Raw genomic sequence first — 14,432 nt, 5'->3', positions numbered from 1 at the left:
GGCGGACCCAGCACCGGCGGAGCCTCCTGCCGCGCCCGGAACCCTCCACAGCCCGGCGCGGGGCCGAACCCGTGAAATCCCGACCCCACGCCGCGGTGCGGGGCCGCGCTGCCCGCCGAGCCCCCCGCGTGCGCCCCCCGCGTCCCTCCACCCCGGCTCGGGGCGCACCGAGCGCGCCCCGCAGGTGCCGGTCGCATCGGGTGGAGCGGGGCACGGTCCCGCCGCCCTCGCGCCGCCTCCGCGGGCGCCCCACGGCCCCGAACCCGCGCGTGGAGACGGGGCGCGGCGGCCGCGCCGGCGGCGGCCGCGAGGGGGCGCCCTGCGGGGCCGCGCGCCGCTTCCGGGAGCGGCGGAGCCATGGCGGCGGCGGCGGCGCTGAGGCGGTTGGGCCGTGAGGGTCCGCGGGCCGTCACAGGGTGCGGGGCGGTGCGGGCCGCGGACGGCTCCGTGGGGGGAGGGGTCCCGGTGCGGGCACACCGGGCTGAGCCGCCGCCGGTCCCGCAGGGCGCCGCGCCGCGGGCACCGCCTGACGCCGTCGGACGACGAGATGTACCAGCGGACGCGGGTGACGGTGCTGCGGCCCGAGAGTCCCAACAGCGCCTTCATCGAGGGCTACAGCAGCCGCGGGTTCAGCATCAGCGGCAGCGTGGTGGTCGGGCCCTGCGCCGTGCTGCCCCGCGCCATCCTCCAGTGGAACGTGAGTGCGGGAGCGGGCAGAGTGCGGGGATGGGTTGGGGACCGGGCCGCCCCGCTGAGCGCCGCGCTGTGCCCGCAGGTCGGATCACACCGAGACATCTCGCTGCAAAGCCTGGCGCTGTTCCGTCTGCTGGAGCCGCGGATAGGTACGGCACGGCACGGGGCGGGGATGGGGATGGGGATGGGACCCCCGCTCGGGGCTCCCTCCGGGCGCCGGGGCAGCGCAGGAGCCTGCCTGCCTCTGTGCCACCTCTGCGCCTCGTTGCAGAGATCCTGGTGCTGGGCACGGGGGACAGAGTGGAGCAGCTCCATCCCACCGTGCTGAGGCAGATGCGGCTGTGCGGGATTGCCGTGGAGGTGCAGGACACGGTGAGGAGGGGTCCCGCCCCTTGGCTGCCGTCCTTCTCCACGCAATGACCCGTTGCACCGTCCCTCTCCTTTCGCAGCCCAACGCGTGTGCCACCTTCAACTTCCTGACAAGCGAGAAGCGCCTGACAGCCGCCGGCCTCATCCCCCCGCGAGGCACCTACACGGGGCTCCCGGTGCTGCCCTCTGCCACGGACTGAATGCCTCTACCCTCTCCCACTCGCAGCACCGGGGCTGCCCCACGCCGAGCGCCGGGCAGAGAAACGCTGCAGGATGGGCAGTCGGAGCCCAGCTGCTGGCTGAGTGCTGCCTCTCGGTTGTGGAGTGCTGTACGGCCGTGCTTGGGGGCTGTACAAGGAGAATACACATAAATCAGAAGTATAAAGCAATCGCGGAGTGGTTAACACTCAGCAAAGGTGGGCTGATGATGATGAGCTATTAGGCTTGGTGTGCTCACCACCCTGCAGAGCTGGCCAGGAGCTGTGGATCGAGGGCAGCAGCTCCTTGGGTTAGGTGTGAGGTGCCAGGGCTGTCTCCTGGCAGCAGCGCCTCACCTGCCCCAGGCTCTCCTCTGGGGTTTGTGGCTCCTTGCTGAGCCCTGAGCTGCTGCAAACTGTGGTGCTTGCCCTCCACCCTGCAGGTGAATAAGTGCTTGGCTGCCATGAAATTCCAGGTTCTGGTTTTAGCATATGCAAATCTAATTTTGCATATTTTTGCAAATCACCGTGCTGCAGAGGTGTGTTTTCAGGCAGTGTTAGCGACAGAAGTGCTGTTGTTCACTACACACCTATATGCAGGAGCAGTGCTCATCTTTAGCTGTGGGCAGGGTGTTGATCTAGATGTAAAATACCTTCAGCACCCAGTGCTGTGCTGCAAGCTATCTTGGCCAGGCAAGGGTTGTTTCTGTGGGCAGTCATGCAGAAAAGCAAACTTCTGCAGCATTCATAAGCCCACAGGCTGTTGTTTGATTGTGAGCCCGTGTTTGAGTTCATTGTCCGTGTGCCTTCCAGGAAACAACCGGCTCGTTACGCCCCTGCAAGCACTCCAGTGCTCCCATGGCAGCCTCCAGCCTGGGCTGCTGTTTGGGGCGCAGGCAGAGTGCCTGCAGGTGGGAGGTGTTCTGGGATGTTTAGGGAAGGCCACAGAGAGAAGAAACACTGCGTTGTGGAGAGCACCAAGCATGCAAAAACAGGGCAGTTCAGTGTGCTTGCTCAGGTGCATGCCTGTCTGCATACATGTGCACGAGCACCTACACGTTTGTCACTGCACCAGCAAACTTGCCTCACTGCTGGCTCCGGCTGCTCCTCACAGTGGCTGATGGTGATACACATTTGTTTTTCCTGCCCAGGGGCCGCTCATTTTCTGCTCGAGCCAGGTTGGTTTGCTAACACGAGCTGCCTCAGCCATAAAGCACTCACTGAAGGGGCTGTCCCTTCCTCATTTTCCCCGACACACCGCCCCTTTTAGGGCCATCAGGTCCCCTGGCGGCCGTGTAACATGGTGTAAGATCCAGTACCTCAGTAAAACACTCCTGGACCTGTGATAGCCCCCAGGACTTCCAAACACTTTTTTTTTTTTATAAAGCAAAACAAAACTCTGCCCCCTTCCTTTGTCTTCACCTCTTCTGCTCAGGCCCTGTTCCTGCACTCTTGAAAGCATGCAGGCAGAGGACAGCAGCAAAAGATGAGAATAAGAGGGCAGGACAGAGGGAAGGGCTGACTGGACACCCCAGCTACACATCTTTTCCTCTTTTATTGTAAAACACAGCCAACACATACGAGGCTCCAGGCACCAGCCCAAGAACATGGTTCCTGGGTGGCTTGTGGACCCTCGAAGGTGGGGATAAAGCAGCCAACAGATACAGGGAGCTCCAGGCAGCCTACAGAGAAATGGCACTTCTGCAGCAAGAGCAGCTCCCATCGGGGGTAGCGTGAGGCCAAGTGGCACAACGACAGACACAGAGGGGCCTCTTTCAGAAGAGACGTTTCTCATACCTGTGAGGACAAAAGGAAAACAGCCCTTTTACTGACCTATCTGACCCCAGAAAGGGGCCACGATGCAGCTAAAAGCAGCTGCCAGCCAGGAGCACTTACGAATGGAGGCCGTGAACCCCTCCTTCCACCTGGGCAGATGTTGTCCTCTTCTCAAACTTCAGCTCTCCCGAGTACATCATGGCTCTGTGGAGGAAGGACAAGAAGTCACGTGCCAGCCAGAGCCCAGGGCAGAGTGCTCTGACGTGGTCAGCCAGAGCAGCTGGGATGGGGCAGGCAGTGATTCCTCCAGCTGTGGTCAAAGCGACCTTTGCTGTGCTCCTCAGAGCCAGGTAACCCCATGATGCTTCGGGCCCAGCCAACAGAAAGTTCATGAGAAGCTATGCTCCTGCACCTCTGGAGCTAGCAGATGTACCATGCAGCGTCTAACGGAGACAAGGTCTACAGCAAGGCAGCAGTTTGGGCACAGCCTGCCCAGAGACCTCAGAGGGCAGCACCATGGCCTAACCTAAGCACAAGTGCAGGCGAGCACTCACCGGACTTGGGTCAGGCTCTTGGCACCAATATCCTGACAGGAATGCTGGATCCCAGCAATCAGGTATGGAATGAACTTGTGGATAGAGCCTTTGTCCTGCACTGCGCCAGAGACCCCCTGGGCCACTTTGATTTTGTCCGTCTCGCTGCATGGGAGCAGAAATGAGAAAATCTGTGAATCAGAGATCCCAACAACTTGATCTGCTGCCCCAAAGCACCATCTCTTACCTGAAATACCGGTTCTGGCTACCCAAGTTCTTGTCCATGGCATCTAGTGAGCCCATGCCACGGTATTTCTTCAGCCTGATTCCATCCGAGAAGAAGTACTCGCCTGGGGCCTCCGTGGTGGCAGCCAGGAGAGAGCCCATCATCACTAGTGCAAGAGATCACCAAGGGCAGCAGGTCAGCAGCAGGAAAGCTGTGGCTGCCAAAATCCTCAGTGACAGCACACAGCTCCTAAACGTGCTCTTGTGCCAAGTCTGATGCCATATGGAGCTGCACGTGGCACTGTGCGCAACTCAGCTGCTGTGTGCTCTGCTCACCTGTGGAAGCACCGAGTGCGAGGGCCTTGGCGATGTGTCCAACTGTCTGAATCCCTCCGTCTGCAATCACTGGGACGCCAAACCTCCTGGCATATTCGGACACCTTGTACACAGCTGTGGCCTGGGGGCGGCCGCATGCCAGCACTAGAGGTGGGGAGAGAGCAGGAAGAGAGTCAGCTCCCACACAGCACTGCTTCCCCACCCCAGCAGGCCCTTTAGGCTTCCAGCACACACATGCCCCAGTACTCAGGAACTCGCAAATCCCTGGGGGCTCCTTCCCTGGGCCAAGTTGCAAGAGAAGCACATGTCTGGGAGATACCTGCTGGGACATCCTTGTGGCCCTCAGCTCTGCAGGCTGGGGATGATCTTGGGACTGGGCCCTTTGATGGAACGCCTGGGATGAGCCAAGGCTCGAGGCTCATAGCAGGCAGACAGGGAGCTCGGGAAGGAAGCGGAGTGGATTGCAAATGCTCCTCTCCTGAGCATCCCTAGCATGGACCATGTCCACTGCTCGCCCCTTTCTAGCAGTGCCAGACCCCTTCTCTGTATACCCAGCAGCTGTCCACTGTGCCTCCTGCGTGGAGAGGCAGCTGGCTGGGAGACAGTCAATATGCACAGCTCTGTATAGATATATTGTTAGATATATACACACCTGCGCGCACACACACACACACACACACACACACACAAACATGCAGCAGTGGAAAAGGAAGTGGGCAGGATGATCAGATAGCTCACAGGAAATAATTTCTGTTCCTGCCCTGCAATGCAGCCAGGATTCTGTCACTTTTAGCTGCCCCACTTGAGGGAAGTTATTAGCTCCAGATTTACCTGCACTTCCCAGTCGCTAGCAGTTAGAGGCTTTCCACTGAGCTTGGAAGGCTTGAGGGAAGATCAGCACAGGGCATGTCTTGTAACACATTTGTCAGCTGCAGGCATGCAAATATGCCAATAAGCTTCTTTCACCAAGACTTCCCCACAATTAACCGGAAGCCTTTTTGCCAATCACAGTTAGTCTGATACAGCAGATAAGATTATGGACATGCAGGATTAGTACTTCAGAGTGCAAACTCCAGGTGTGGCTTAGCCTGCTGGCAGCAGCACTGGCAGCACACCTCCCTGGCAGATCTGCCAAAGCCGAGAGGCTGTGATCGCTCTGTTCCCAGGGCTCAGCAGCAGCCACTGAGAGAGGGAAGCCAGGTAGAGGTCATGAAAGAACTGATTTGAATGGAACAAAACTCTGCATTAAGCTAGGGCTCAGCCAGCCAAGGAGGTCTGCCAGGTCCAACATGAACGCCGTTAGTCTTAAAGAGATGGTCTCACTTGGTAGCACACCGCTACAGGCCATGTTGAGGCTGCAAGGGAAGAGCTCAATGGAGAGAAGCAAGTCATTTGGGAGGGCCTAAAGCCTGACACCTACAGGATTGTGCCAGGAAAAAGAGCCTGCAAAAACTTTCCGCCAGCAACCAGAGACCAGCCCTTTAAGGAACCACTTGGCTCAGGGCTCCTGGGAGCATCACGCCGTTCCCAATGTCCCAGGGCCCAGCACCACAGATTCCAAGTGCAAGGCTTCCAAAGCAGGGTTCAGAGCACACACACACCAAGTAGTCAGGGTGAGGGTTTGTCTTTTTTTAGTGTTTCTGCAAAAGGTGGCCCTAAAAGATCAACTGCTAGAGAAAACCTTCCAGGATCTTCAACAGAAACCTCTTTCCCATCGAGGTGTTTCAAAACAGAAAGAAAGGGCAAAAACCAAGGGTTACCATGGCTGTCTGCTCAATCCGGTAGCATCAGAGAAGTACAGAGCCAAGCTGCACCCTGTGCTGGGCAGGAGCGAGCCCCTTCTCTCCTCACAAGAATCAGGCATTAGTGGGGAGAGATGTGCTTCTGGTACACAGCTGTAACATGCTGTTACGCCCCTTTGGAACCCTGGGGGAGTCAGCTTCAAATCAACCTCAGCCAGTGCATAACTTCCCCACAACGGGCCCAGATTTGGAGCAGGACTGAGGACTGCTCAGGGATCATCTCCCAAGGCAGGACTACCAGATGCTTGCCTGGCTAGGGATCCAGCCAGGAGGTTCAGCCAGGCTCCTGAACTGGCTTTTGGCCTGAATGCCCTTTGTTTTGACAGTTCAGACCCTGCTTTAGGAATTCAGAAAGGCTTCTCTGCTTCAATTTCAGATTCAAAACCAGTATCCAAAGCCACAAAACCCCAAGTGCATCTACAGCTAAATTATTCTCAAACAAGCAGTAGGGCCATGTGCAGCCAAATAAGGGTCCTGCTTCAAGACACATAATTAGGGTTGGGAACAGGGCAAGTGACTTACTATAGGTGCCCGTGACAGTAGAAGGGCATTTGGGGCTGTGGGACTTTAGGTCTGGAGGGATCTTTGGAGCAGCTAAACAAAAACAAACACATATATTTTAGAGACAGAAGAACAGCAGCAGAACAAAGGACCCCAGCAGTGACCTGCTACTAGGCAGAGCATATGGTGTGGGACAGAGCTGACCTTGCAAATCCTGCCTACTCTGAGCCAAGCCACAGGCCAGTTCCAAGCCAGCCAGGCTGGCTGTGCACAGTGCATGCTCACCGTACCCCAGCAGTCATCCAGGAAGGTAAACCCATCAATCTCCAGAACCAGAGTTCTTGCCCTAACAGGGCCAAAAGCCTGGGGAGCTGTGCTTAAAAAAAACTTAGCAACCCTGTCTGCTGCAAAGTGGCATGTTCTAGCTCTGTGCTGCTCCTTCCCCCAAGCCAGCACCCAACCTGACCTCCTGCAGCACCCCCGGAGATGTTCACCACGCTGCAGAGCAAAGTGTGCCCTGGTCAGTTCTCTGCCTTGGGGCAGAGCAGGACACACACATCTCAGTTCTGCTCCTGCTGTGGGAGCATCAGCCCAACGCTGGCTGTGAGGCACAGAATCCCCGCAGCTACAGCTCCCCAGCAGGCAAAGCAAAAACACAGTCCAGGTCCAGGGCAGCTCGGATGTTCCACATTGGAACTGGCAGGGCACTAACACAACACCTCCATCTGTCAGCCATCTCCCACAGCAAGGACTGAGGAGCAAAGCAGAGGAGCTGTGCTCGCAGGCTGCAGTGCTGCACCACCCCCTTTGCACCTCATCTGTCAGAACATGAGGACTGAGCCTGGCCACAAAGCAGTCTTTTCCAGGCGTTAGGGACGCTCTCTCTGCGCCTCTTAGCTAAGGGTGACACTGCCTCTGCCCAGCACAAGCTCCCACTAACTGCAGAGACAACAGCCAGAAACCCCTCTTCAGCCTGGAAACTGCAGAAAGGCACAGAGCCCAGCAGACCAAAACTCAACCGCCACGCACACTAGTGCCAGAGGGAAGGGGAGCACAGACAGCCTGGTGCATTAACCCACTGTCACTGCTGCTTCTGCCAGCACAGAACAGAGAGCAGGGAAGCCCCCCTCGCTGCAGGGCTGCCTGCCAAGCCCACCCTGCCCCACACCAATGGCTCCCTTGGGCAAAGCCGCGCGTGCCACACCTGCTCTACTCAGTCTCAGTCAGTACTGGGAAATGCCTTTGCTGCTGCTGCAACCTCAAAGGTTTGACCCCAGTGATGAGAGTGTCCTGGGCAAAGGGGGTGGAGGACTGCTTGCTGTGAGACACAGCTGTTACGATGGGAGAAGTTTGTCCCGGCTGCACTGCTTTTAGCAGAGTACCTCTGCTGACCAGATGTCTTCGGTCTATTTGGGAGACAGCTGATCTCTCTCACCTTCCTGCGTGATGCAGATGGAGCCACTGCCCATCCCGACTCTCAGGGCATCGACCCCTGCGTCAATGAGGTTCTTGGCCTGAGCAGCAGTCACAACTGTGGGGAGCAGAAACTGGTTTGAAGAGAGAGAAGCAGATTTGTGCATGATGCTGCTCTGCCCTGGTGCTTGCCCCTGTGGCTGCAAACTTCCCCTACCCAGAGCTCCAGCTGGACACTTGTGCCAGAGCCACCTGCCCACTGCTACCTGCAAAAGCAGGAGTTAAGGGTCCCAGCCACGCTCAGTAGATGAGATGACATTGGTTCATCAGGTCCTTATACCCAAGGACCGAGGTAGCAGAGGGCACTATGTAATGCCAAACACTCCTGGGCCACACCGAGCAGTGAGGGCAGAGCACAGGTCAAGAGCAGCACCAATAACACGCTAGCCAGGTAGCGACAGGGACTGCTGTACTTTGCAGTCAAAAGGCAGAGAAAGTCCCCACTGGACTGTCACGTAAAGCAATATTCATTATTATTAACCAAAAATTTTAAACCAGTGTGCAAAATAGGCTAATGTGTAATGGGCTACCAAGTACTGCAGGGCACTGTGCTGCAGAATAAAGGTTTCAGAAATACCTGCAACAGTGGCAGCAGCAGGATACTGCTCAGCATCTGCAGATGGTGCTGCTCTGTTCCACAAGTCAGATGAAACCATTAAGTTCAAACATTTATCAACAGGTTCATTTCACATTGCTCTCAGACACAGGATTTAAATATTGGCTAGTCCTGTGTGGGGCCAGGAGTTGGATTTGATGATCCTTGCAGGTCCCTTCTAACTCAGGCTATTCTATGATTCCATGATTTCATTCATGTCCCTGCAGCTCCCTCTATGTCTAAGAGAGCAAACATACTTTAGAAACAAGAACTCTTCAACACATGCCTACCATTTCCTCCAATAACTTGTAGGCTGGGGTATTTCTCCTTAATATATTTAATCATATTGATCTGGAAGATGGAGTTCCCCTGAGAGGAATCCTGCAACAGAAAGAAAACCAATTTCAACTGGAATTTCTGTAAAAGATTATATACACAGCTCTGGAAGAACCTCCGATCTTCGCTCTACTTACAGAGATCTCTTCTGAACTTGCTAAGTGGGCAGAATAACACCCCAAACTGAGCACAGAACCAGAGTAGAAGCTGCTATCAAGACAGTAATGTACCTCCCTGTGCAAGGCAGTTTATCATAAAGACTTCAGTAATATCCTTCCCACTTCAATCCCACAGCTCCCCTACTTATCAGCAGTAGGCAACAAGCAGCACATCTGGCTGCACGTAAGAACCAGCTGCTCTACCAACAGGACACGGTTTGCCTCGTCTCAGACTGCAGGTGAAACAGAAAGGCACGAGGAATGCATCTCTCTCTATTATGCAGCAGAACAGTCCAAATACCAGATGTCAACCACCTCACGATCAAGCCACGCTGACTGTCAGTGACCCAGGCAGCTGGCAGTGCTGGTTAAACATTTCCAGCTGCAGCACAGCTCAGCCATGCCCTCAGAGCACAGCAGACTTGCAGGCTAACAATGGATGAGAAAAAAACGTGGAAACACCAGCACTGACCATTGTGCCTTGTGCCTGAAAGCTTTAAGAGCAGAGGTGGAGCACCTTGACAGTATCTGACATGCTGCTGTTCCACTGCCAGGGGATCTTCAGATCAAATCTTCACCCACCCAGTCCCTCCAGCAGCTCACCAGCACAACTGCATCCACGCCAGCCTGCACAAGGAGGTCCAGCCGGTACTTGTCATCTTCGTGTGTCCCGATAGCAGCACCACACAGCAGCTGCTTCTTGGAGTCCTTAGAAGCCAGAGGGTAGTCTCGGTTCTTCTTGAGATCAGTGCGGGCAATTATTGCCACCAGCTCGTCATCCTCATTAACAATTGGCAGCTTGCCTTGAGAGAAACAGAGAACATTCCTGCAGACAGACAGCAGCCTGGAGCCATGTGGCAGGGCAGTAGCAGAAGGCACTGGTACAACGTGCTGACCCAGAGCTGCATTATTAAACCTGTCTTGGCTACTAACGATACCCCCTGCCTCCTGGCAATATGGCTAGCACAACCAATGATAAGGCAAACATTCAGCCTACATAAGCAGGATGCTCAGTATCAACTTCCCTCCTTCTTCCTCCTCCCTATTGCCCGGGTGCACGAACACCCACTAACAGGGTTATCATGGCCATCAGCATTATCAAAGCCCAGCTGCTGGGCTGCCAGGATGCACTAAATAGAACTGAGGCCAGAACTGCAGCTGGATAGAAAACCCCACTATTTCCTTCCCAGGGGCCAGGGACATCTTCCACCATCAGCTGCTTCCTCAGAGGAGCGAGTGGCTCATGTTCTTTTAGGTATAGTCTGAGTTTGGATCACAACTACTGAACTTGACCTGATCTGCAGAGGGCCCAAATGACTGAAAAATTTGTGTAATAGAGAATTCTAGGAGTTCAAGTCAAACTATCAAACTGTAACGGAGCTGAACTGGGTGCCAAAACACAAATGCCAGGATACAAAATAGAAGAGGTGTGGCAGGACAGCCAGGCATTCTCCTTGTTGCCACTGGGCTGCCAAGAATCCCCAAACTTCAAACAGATCTGGGATGAACACATGTGAACTCCATCCCCTGGCACAGGGCTCGGTGCACTCTCCCTGCTGTCCTTCCCTTGTGGCACGTGGCCTCTCCATGGTCCACCCACTCACAGATGATGTGCTCACATTCTCCCCCTGCTCCTCCCAGACCAGCACTCCCACCGCTCTGTTGCATCACAGACATTCACACGTACCTTTTTTACTTCTTTGCAGAATTTCATTTGCTTCTTTCAACATGACACCATCTGGGGCCACTACCAGATCCTCCCGCTTTGTCATGATCTGGTGGGAGGGAGAAGACAGAAAGTCATAAGAACTCCTTCGCACTGATCTGAAAATACTGAGCCCTTCTGCCCACGTTAAATGCTCCACAGCGCAGTGGGAGTGCTCTGCAGACAAAGGATCCCACAGCACAGCAACACACCTCCAGCAACACCCAGGAACAGCCTCCAATGCTCCCCATGTGAGCAGCAGCCAGATGGGATCTGTCACACTCAGCCCCCAAACCCATTGGTGCAGTGAATTCAAGAGTTGGCAGAGGGCCTCAGCAAGCCAAGGGAGAGCACCTGCAAGCAACAACTCTCAGATGACCCTCAATAAGATGTCACCCAAACCAACAGCCTTTTCTTTAACAGGGCACAGGCAAATAAGGGCTGGAGATGCTTCCAGAACTGCTTGCTGCTCTGGCAGAAATGCTGTGCCCAACCCTGTGTGCAGCCAGCAGCCAGCAGCCCCAGCACACAGCTCTGCGAGGGCTCTGCTCAGAATAGCGAGCTGCTGGGAAGGTCACTGGGGCAAAGGAGTCACTGGAATCCAAACAAACATGTTCACCCACGCTCACTATGACAAACAAACATCAAAACACAGCAGAAAAGCAAGGGGCAACGGGCACAGCTGGAACGCAGGCGTATTTGATGTGGGATACGGAAAACAGCTTTCACCGTGACTGTGGCCAAACACCAGAAGAGCAGCTGAGAAGCGGTCAGACTTCCGTCCCTTGAAGACAGACAGCCCCGAGCAACCTGCGGCAGCTGAACAACAAGCAGAGGGCTGGGGAGACCACCCGGCCCCTTCCCACCCCAGTGATCCCAAAGTTCACATGTGATGTTCTCACAAAAGGTTACTCAAGAAGGCCAGGTAAAGCTGAAAAGGAAGACTGAACCTCAAGGAAGGTCAATTAGTTGCATGCGAAAGAAATGATAAAATACTTTAGGTATTCATACCACAAGAGCAGACATTTTGCATCAGGGAGGATATTCACCCTGCCTACATCCACCTAAAATCTTGTCTCTGACAAAATCTACCTCTCAGAAAAAGCCCGAAATATCACAGAAACATCCCGTGGGACCCACAGGAGACCCTCGTGTTTAACTGGATAGCAACAAATGGGCTGGCAAGACCACTGCTGGGCTGCAAACATGGCAAGATCTAGGAGACCATTCATTGCCTTCTCCAACAGCAGTGAGCTTCCAACTCCACAGTGCTGAACGAGCCTCACAAAGCATGAGCAGAGGTTCTCTTCAGGTTCTTCTGAATGGATCAGCATTGCGTCAAAGGGCCATACATGCTTTTAGAACCTGCTCCTGTTGCAGGACTCTTGTTACGGGTATTTATAGGAGATTTAAAAGCGAACAAGGATGAGCATGTGACAAGTTTGTTCACCAAGAGCTAATAATAGTCCTGAGCCAAGAGCAGTGGATGGCCCCGAGGCACCGCTGGTGTAACCCACCGTGGTGTACAGTTACACAGCTCAAGTGACACAAACAGCCAACCTAACAGGAATCAACACCAGCATTGCAGAGAATGTGTTCCTGCAAGAAGGGAGTCTGAGAGTGCAGCGTTATAAAAGGCAACTTATTCATCTTCATGCTCAGAGTGTTATTCTAAAAAAGTGAGTAGTCAAGATGAGGCGTGAAGAGAAAGGCAGGCCAGGAAAGGAAGGCTGGCAGGCTTACTGGGCACAGGACAGTTGCTGCAACCCCAGCCCACACCAGAATGGGACGGCAGCAGCAAGCAAGAACACTGGGAACCCCTGCACCAACAGAAAGCACCAGCTGCAGAGGATGTAAATGAAGGAGATGCTCAGCCCTAGACAAGACTGACTTGGCAGAGCTAACACAGAGCCTGCTACCTTCTGCTGACACAGCCTCTCACAGCCAAGCTCTGATCCCTCCCCTTTGCACAAGGGCTTCCTAGCATAACACTCACATCTAGCAGGTGCTCACCTCGCCCAGGGGCAAGTCGTGCTCTGACTCCTTTAGGAAGTCGATGTCTCGAGATGAGATGATGCCAACCAGCTTGCCCCCCATCTTCCCGTTGTCTGTAATGGGAATCCCACAGAATCCATGACGAGCTTTGGCTTCAAACACATCTCGCACTCTGTCGTTGGGGCTCAGCACTACAGGGTCTGTGATGAATCCTTGCTCGTATTTCTGAAAAGAGAGAGGCTCAGCAGATAGGCTGAGCAACACCTGGCAGACAGCGTCCAGGCACAAAGGTCTGCAGCCTCCCAGCCTGGCCAGATGCTCATCACCAGGATGCAAAACAGCACTAAAGCTCAGTTAGATTGCATTAGATTTGAAGGAGTTCCCAGCCCAACCTCCTAGTTGAAATTAAGGGCAACATCCCCACCCACATTTTAAACCCACACTGAGCTTGACATAATGTACAACAAAAGCACGAGGTTTTTGCAGGCAACCACACCAACACCACCACTCTGAAAAGATCCAGCACACATTGCAATCTCATCTTGCAGCTGCAGCTCCTCTCCCAGCTCTCCACCAGGCTGGAAGGGCTCCAGACCTAAACCATCCTATAGGTCTGTATGACCACGTGCAAGATGCTGCAATGCGTCGGGGCAACCCTTGCTCCACCACCCTCCCCAAACACCCTGCTGCTCACCTTCACCTTCCGCACCTCGTTGGCCTGGAACTCAGGGGTGCAGTTATGGTGGATGAAGCCAATTCCCCCTGTGAGCTGAAGACACAGAGGCAGATGAGAGCTGCGGGTGAAGGGGTATGGCCCTTCTCTAAGGGACCGACGGGTGGATGCAGAGAGGACCCTCCCTAGGGGACTGACAGACGGATGCGGAGAGACCCTTCTCTATGGGACCGACAGGAGGATGCGCAGCGCTGCCTGGGGCACAGCAGCCTGGGGATGAGCACAGGATCGGCCCTCCCCGCTGCTCTAGAGGGCGACAGGGCGAAGCAGATAGCTCGCAGGAGCTCCAGAGGGCTCTCCAGGTGCCCGAGAGGCCCACGCCATGCTGCCCCCAGCATCCCCCGGGGCGGCGGCGCGGCGCAGTGCGGGCAGGGCGGGCACTTACCGCCATGGCGATGGCCATGCCGGCCTCGGTCACCGTGTCCATGGGCGAGGAGACGAGCGGAGTCTTCAGGGTGATCCGCTTGGTCAGCGCCGAGGTCAGGTCCTGCGTGCCGGGAGAGCGGCGGTGAGCGGCGCGGGCCCCCCCAGCCCCCATCCCGCCCCCCGGCACTCACCACCTGGTCCGCCGTGAAGTCGATGTAGCCGGGCAGGATGAGAAAATCGCTGCGGGAACGAAAAGGAGAGGCCTCAGCGCCGGGCCCGACGCCCGCGCCCCGCGCCCCCCGCCCCGCGGCCCCGCTCCCTCACTTGTAGGTGAGCCCATCCCCGCAGCTGAAGAGCTGCTGCGCCGTCAGCCCGTCGTCGGGCACGTAGCCGGTGCCGCCGCTGATGAGGTAGTCCGCCATGCCGCCCCGCGCCGCCCGCGCCGCCCCGCCCCGCCCGTACACGCGACCCTACGGCGGCCGGCAGGGATCCCGCGGCACCGCCCCCACCGCAGCGAGAGCGCGGCCTGCCCGGCGTGACGTAACGTCACGTGACGTAACTGCGTAACGCTGCGTGCCGTGACGTAACGCGGCGGCACGCCGCCGCCCGTAGCCCTGCCCGCGGGGGGCCGGCTCGCCC

General features: G+C 55.9%; 2 protein-coding genes across 5 annotated transcripts; one reads left to right on the top strand and one right to left on the bottom strand.

Annotated features, from left to right (window-relative positions):
* The first annotated feature begins 207 nt into the window (after positions 1-207).
* Positions 208-1,451, top strand: NDUFAF3 (NADH:ubiquinone oxidoreductase complex assembly factor 3). Its single transcript, XM_085235508.1, has 5 exons — positions 208-416; positions 505-697; positions 776-842; positions 965-1,065; positions 1,143-1,451. The coding sequence occupies exons 1-5, from the start codon at positions 358-360 to the stop codon at positions 1,260-1,262; spliced, it is 540 nt and encodes a 179-aa protein (XP_085091634.1). The 5' UTR covers positions 208-357; the 3' UTR covers positions 1,263-1,451.
* A 1,344-nt stretch (positions 1,452-2,795) lies between these two features.
* On the bottom strand, positions 2,796-14,277 carry IMPDH2 (inosine monophosphate dehydrogenase 2). 4 transcript variants are annotated; one of them, XM_085235467.1, is made up of 16 exons: positions 14,118-14,277; positions 13,985-14,033; positions 13,813-13,914; positions 13,389-13,463; positions 12,713-12,919; positions 11,429-11,518; positions 10,682-10,769; positions 9,598-9,797; positions 8,791-8,881; positions 7,868-7,963; positions 6,454-6,525; positions 4,130-4,273; positions 3,816-3,960; positions 3,590-3,733; positions 3,156-3,239; positions 2,796-3,056 (listed from the first exon to the last, which is right to left on the bottom strand). In XM_085235467.1, exons 1-16 carry the CDS (start codon positions 14,213-14,215, stop codon positions 3,035-3,037), a joined length of 1,707 nt encoding a protein of 568 aa, XP_085091593.1. In that variant the 5' UTR covers positions 14,216-14,277; the 3' UTR covers positions 2,796-3,034. The 4 variants fall into 4 exon arrangements, with proteins under 4 accessions (XP_085091593.1, XP_085091594.1, XP_085091596.1 ...); XM_085235468.1 differs by lacking the exon at positions 6,454-6,525; XM_085235470.1 differs by lacking the exon at positions 11,429-11,518.
* Positions 14,278-14,432: the final 155 nt, after the last annotated feature.

Source organism: Meleagris gallopavo, chromosome 14 (assembly GCF_905368555.1).
Source record: "Meleagris gallopavo chromosome 14, MGAL_WU_HG_1.1, whole genome shotgun sequence".
In the NCBI taxonomy this organism is placed as follows: domain Eukaryota; kingdom Metazoa; phylum Chordata; class Aves; order Galliformes; family Phasianidae; genus Meleagris; species Meleagris gallopavo.
The sequence above is the reverse complement of the archived record's forward strand: the minus strand, read 5'-3'. Positions and strand labels throughout refer to the sequence as shown.